We start from the raw sequence: 6331 nt of genomic DNA on the forward strand, positions 1-6331 counted from the left end.
TTAGCTTATTGTGAGATGAGATTACGGTAGGTAAAAGGTCGTGTGTTACATACAGCATTCGGTCTGATGTGATTTGGAATTACTTCATTGTGGTGCTGCTTGTGGTAGTCAACTAGCATTGTAAGTATGATCTCTGCTTGTTTAATGGAAATAGAAGCCATGTGTGATAAGAACTTTTGAGCAGTCCGGTGAACTTGCTTAGGTGTCATTCTACCCACTAATAAGGAACTATTGATGACCAGTTTGACTCCCAGCCTAATACGTTTCTGGCTCAAATCATTGGGCCTTGTCCATGTATTGACTCCCAATGTGAACAGAGTGAAAATAGAATTGAATGCATGTAACGAGAACGTGTGTTGGTACTCTACTAATGTTGATGTTCGAAGTAAGTTTATGTTTTAGTGAGTAGTGTGATTGTACCATGTTCTATTGTAGTGGTTTGAACTGAACTTTAACAGTCAGGCAACTCGCTTTTCGGCAAGCATTACAATATTTTCTCAGTGCCGGGTATCCCAATTTTGTAATAAAAGAACCCTCGCAAATATGACAGGCATATATCTCCCAATATAGAAAAACACGGTTTTTTTAAAAGTGATCGATCTACTACTATTTGAACCACCATATTACAGGTGATGGACGAGCTGGGTGTTTTATTCACAATTCCCCTCTGACTCTTTGATTTTCTCTTTTAGAACAGAAACCATTGACACAATTAATAAATAATAATGAATGTATTATACAGCCCTAGCACTACTATTTTAGTACTAATTTTCAAATTGTAGTGCATGTAATTTTTAACATGTGAGATGTAAAAAAGATGATTAATTTCATGATGTGGTTTTTGACCAAAGTTATTTTTACTGGTATGCTGCAGAGTTTGATGTAAACGATCTTTTACGAAACTAGCTTTTTCTAGTATAAAACCTGAAGGTAGCTGGTTTGAATAGCTCTTTATTGAAACATCTCGAAAGAGGCACTGAAATGGCTTCAAGTTGACGTAATAGCAAGTAACAAATAGCAAGTCTCATAATTATGACAAATAGTCAACTATCAATATAATAGGGTTTGACCAGACTTTTATTCAGAACATTTATCAGCCTCATATCAGCTGGTATCAACTAAAAAGAAACCACCAAACTTGCTAACAACAATTGTAACAAAAACCTGACATGACAAGTTTGGCTATTCAAGTGTAAAAGGAACATAAAAAGTAGTCATGAAAATATATAGAAATTACGAGAAATCTGAAGTTTTGGTGAAAAGGGCTAAAAAGAAGCCTATAGTTTTAGTAGTCTGTGGAGAGGCTCGAATACAGTTGACCCCTAATGGAAACTCCTCATCTAACGTTTCTCCTCGATGAGACCAGCTTGGTAAGGCTTCTTCAAGTGTAAACCGGCCCTCCATCTGGGTAAGCACATCCCTCACCACCTGTGAAACCAGCAAAGATGTTCAAACAACTTACAGAAGCGTACGAAAAAAGATATGAGCTTCGACAAATGCCTCAAAGTTGATCTTAGATAGGGTAAGAAAAATTTTTTAAGATTGATTATAAATAGGAGCTGGTGGTAATAGCATCTTATAGCAAATGTCTTTAAATGATGCAGAAATTAGGTTTTTGAAGGTTGTAATCACGTCTAGCAACATAAAATGTCCAGGCCATACAAAGTAGGAAAACTTATACAGCGGTACAGAGATAAAATCTGTTTGATGCCCAGACAACTTGTATAGATGACCTTGGTAACCAAGGAAACATCATCTCAAAGTTATAAAGACCCAACTGCCTTATCTGATTAATATAATGTCATGAAAATACTAGTAAACCCACCTGCTCATTTTCCTTGCTATGCACTGAGCAGGTTGAGTACACAACTTTCTTTACTCGAGGAAAAGAAAGAGCTTTCTTTAATATAACTGACTGAAAAGAAGCGAGCTTCTCAAGACGTTCTTCTGAGTAGGAGTTGTCTTCTTCAATAGAACCAAGCCTGCCAGTGATACCTATGCCATAGCAAATTAATGGAGATGAAAATAAAACATGCAATAACAGGAATGAATGGGAAAGCTAGCTATAACAAAAAAATGTATCAGTTATTAAATAAAAAATACTATTAATTAAATCAATTAAAAAATTAGGAGCTTTATAATGGTTGGGGATTTGTCTGCACTTGTTAATAAGAACACACTCTAACTTAATAGATAGTTTTTCGATTTGAAACTAATTATATAGTTTTACTAATTCTAAAAAGATGCAAATGAGAAATACAATGGAAAATTTTTAAACCCTAGTTTTACTGAAATGGTGTACTTATGGATAAGCTTTGTTTGAGAAAGCCAAAGCTTGCAACCAAATAGCCCGAGCTGCATGCAAATCCTTCGGCCAGGATCAACAGAACTGCATCTTTATTGAACAAGATATTATTAGTGAGTGTAGTATTTACATTATCGCTTCATAAACAATGAATTCGACTATAATTAAAACGCAGCAAATAGAATTGCGCACCCATAGGACAAAAAACTGGAATAACGCTAATTTTTAGATATCAGTTGGGGGCTGTCTTGCCAATTTTTTACGAACTTCGATTGTTTTGGCTGAGATATGCACACTTTGACAGCTTCAATGACTTACTGCGCGACAATGACAGAAACGAATGAGTATTAAACACCAGCAACAAAATCATTATAGAGTAAAATTTGATAAGTTGCATTAGGCTCGAATGATAATGTTACAGAGGTAAACCAAAGCTTTACCTGATCCGCTACACGAAGGGTCTACCAATATATACTCTACATCACTGTATTTAGTAACATCACACTGAGTGAAGTCAGCATTGATCACTTTAGAGCATGTAACCTTGGCTTTACTTAGCATGCTTTCAAGAATCTTTGAGCGTTTCTTGTTCTTTTCAAATGCCGTTATCAGCCTGCAAAAGATATGTCACGGATTTGCAAAAGCATGTGATTAATTTTATACACACGGCGGCTAAACATGTAAACTGATCTCTGATCTTACCCCGTATTGCTCATAATAGCGGCTAAATGAGATGTTTTATTTCCAGGAGCTGCACAAGCGTCAATCACATGACTGCCAGAAGGAGGATTCAAAACGAAGGAGCTCAAGCAGCTGGCCTGTAGCAACAGAACCATGAATCCATAAAATATTTACTTTCAACCAACTGTATAGGTTTGGGCAACTGACTAAGGTTATTGTTAGTGCCTAAACTAAAAGTAATGGCTCACAGTTGAAATTATAGAACATGACTGGACGATTCAATGCTTATAAACTGTAGGGGACAATTCATCTATTTCTAATATTATCAACCCTTTAATAAAAGACCCTTACCTTATCTTGTAGTATAATGCTGCCGTTCAGCAAGAGATTATGATTGTGAAGATCTATGGAAGTTGGTAAGGTGAGTAAGTTGCTAATATCTGGGTCAACACTGACCCAACTACTTGAGGATTGCGAGTCTGCATTATCAAGATCGATATACTCATAGCCTGAAGACTTGAATGTGGAGAGAACATCTGATACTGAAGCAACGATAGTATTCACTCGAATGTACCGTGGAAGCACTGTGAATGATAGCACTAGATTTAAAAACAAATTTGACAGTAGTCCAAGTTATGATCAAAGAACCATGTAGTTCTGAGTGCGAGGAAGCCATGCCATGACAGTTTGTTTTTCAAAAGATTGTTTCAATACATTGTAACTTGAAATATCAAAACAGTAAAAACTCAGAACAACATATAAGCAGAAACCAGTTGAGTGAGAAAAAAATTGGGGATTCTATGAGTGCAAAAAAGAGCTGAACAGAGGAAACAACAAATATCGGTGTTGTAGGATTCAGATGTGAATAAAGCGGACAGAAGACGAATATAAAACAGACAACTAAACGAACAGGTACTACAGAATAATACCTGGGATATTAGAACTGGAGCTGACTATCTCATTCAATGATTTGACTTTGTGTCTTAACTTAACTCTCACTGTTGCTGAGTGTATTGCAGACTTTTGACTGTCGACCGTTTTCTATTCGAAAGAAAAATTAAATATAATATTGCTACAGGAAGTCTATAAAAAAGTTTGTTCCAGGGTCTAGGGATAGCAAATTTCACAAAATGTGACATCTATTCTTCCAAAAATAATATGGATGAGTAACAAAAGTTGGCAGATTCTAAGCCATGATACGTGACTAGCGTAATTACTAAAGCCTACAAGAGAGCGTTAGTTGAAAGAGCTTCCAAACAAAATCAGGGCCGTGTCGTTGGTATTTCAATTTTCTTCTACTCAATTGTAAAACACACAAGTCTATCTCATGAATGCAAATACTCTGCACTAAAATCAAAATATCTAAAAGCACAAGCTTCATGAAGAGGTTCAACTTATCATTGTGGGATCAAACGAAATCTATTACAGCTTATATTAACACCTTTAGAAAAAGCATATATTTTAGTTTCCACAAGAAAAGCAAACCAAAGTATCAACCTCTCTCCAACACTTGCTATTCTTGTATGGGAGAACTTGAAGATGTGAGTAAAGTGCACCTTGAACTTAGAGTAGCAGCCATTCAACCCCTTCCCAAACAGATGCTGGTGCAAAACAACAAGTGCTAGCTCTTCATTCTTCTTGAACCTTTTATCACATAGCTGAAAACTACTAAGCTCCAAAACTTCCCGTAATATTGAAGCGTGTCTCAGACATTCACAAACAACTGACATCAACTGCTTCTTGTTCTGCAATATCATGGCGGAGGTAATACAATAACTCACTGTGAGATTACAAAAAATACAAACGAGTTGATGATGTTAGTGTATTGCTACAATTTTTAAACTTTTTAGGATGCCCTGATTTTTGCTCTGCAACTATGTATTGTAAGCATATATGGCATATCTTCCATTGGAAATAATCTTAAGTTTTTGCCTGCACATTCTTGAATAGTTTTGGAAATTTATATGCAGGTGGGATGAAGAAGATCTAGAATGATCAAGAAAGATTAACTAGTGATCTAGATAGCTACTTGTATATTGAACTCGTTGATAGGTAGGCCAAAATAAAACAAAATCAAACACATTTGTAATGCAATAAAGCTTTTTGAGACACCAAAATATCAAACTCAAATAATTAGTAGTAATTAAATTTTCTAAGGCACTAACATAACAAAGGCATGTTGTAAACAATACATAAGCATTATAACATCATATATACCTATTACATTCAAACAGGGCTCTTACAGGATACTAGACTAACAGAATAGATAGGAACTAAAACGAGCATTTACCTGATAAACAGTCGAATAAACTGCGGTTTTTACGGTAGATTTTTTCGAATTTATGTCGCGTAAAATACTAGCAGCAAGAAACGGTAAAGACATTGCTATTTTGGTGGTACACAGAAACGAGGCGTGAAGGTTAAACTTAACAATAACTGTGTAACCCTAAAGAAAAACATTTACAACTTAAATACACTCTCAGATAATTTCAACCAACGCAATACAGTAGTTGAACGCTCACAATACAAAAAATATCAGGCGTCATGCTATCGCTCTATATTATATTTTAGAAGCATTGAGAAAATTTATTTTCGCAAAAAAGGTTGAGATGGATTCGCTAAATTTACGATTGTTTTCCGCGTTACAGAAGGAACAACTATGCGGTGTTATTGCCGGTGTTAACACAGATGGGACTGTTCCTGGTTGACTGGCCATGCACGAACGTACACAGATATTCTAGCGGAGCCCCGTTTAGTATTACCCAAAGCAGCCATAATGTTACTTTATTTGATATTATATTAGTACATAGTAAAACTTGTATTTTTGAATACCAGTCTAAAGCATAAATTAAAAACGATAAACAAATTTAGTGCTGACTGTAGATCCCATAGGCAGTATTTTCCTCCTTCATAGCTTTTTAAACAAAACCGTTTAGTATAATATTATTTATTGTCATGAGTAATACGCACGTAGTACTCGCGACTACTAATATGCATTGTAATTAGGATAAAAATTGTCAGTTTAATTATGAACTATTTCTCTTTTCGCCTTATTTCGCCGATTTAGACTTAAAATCTGGTAACCTCGTTTCAAAAGTCATGCTATTGTAAAGAAACCTAGCTTGTGTTGCTTTTTGATCAATATTTAGATCATATTTATTGCCTCTTTAGAATACTGCTCAAATCACATACAAACCAATCTGACAGCATTGACTGTCAATTTTAGCAATAAGTATTGCCTGATTGTACGCAATCATACATTGATTTTTATGCATACATTTGCATGCATCTTTGAGAAATGGAGGTACCATCATTTCCTTCTAACACTAACAATGTTTTCTTTGA

At 35.3% G+C, this 6331-nt stretch overlaps 1 protein-coding gene across 2 annotated transcripts; it reads right to left on the reverse strand.

Annotated features, from left to right (window-relative positions):
- Window positions 1–1102: 1102 nt before the first annotated feature.
- Window positions 1103–5568, reverse strand: LOC137403906 (28S rRNA (cytosine-C(5))-methyltransferase-like). Of its 2 annotated transcripts, none has more exons than XM_068090015.1 (8): window positions 5277–5568; window positions 4543–4731; window positions 3916–4027; window positions 3338–3570; window positions 3008–3123; window positions 2746–2918; window positions 1826–1965; window positions 1103–1428 (listed from the first exon to the last, which is right to left on the reverse strand). In XM_068090015.1, the coding sequence occupies exons 1-8, from the start codon at window positions 5367–5369 to the stop codon at window positions 1234–1236; spliced, it is 1251 nt and encodes a 416-aa protein (XP_067946116.1). In that variant the 5' UTR covers window positions 5370–5568; the 3' UTR covers window positions 1103–1233. The 2 variants fall into 2 exon arrangements, with proteins under 2 accessions (XP_067946116.1, XP_067946115.1); XM_068090014.1 differs by having other exon boundaries at window positions 1826–1995.
- Window positions 5569–6331: the final 763 nt, after the last annotated feature.

Source organism: Watersipora subatra, chromosome 9, assembly GCF_963576615.1.
Source record: "Watersipora subatra chromosome 9, tzWatSuba1.1, whole genome shotgun sequence".
NCBI classification, from domain to species: domain Eukaryota; kingdom Metazoa; phylum Bryozoa; class Gymnolaemata; order Cheilostomatida; family Watersiporidae; genus Watersipora; species Watersipora subatra.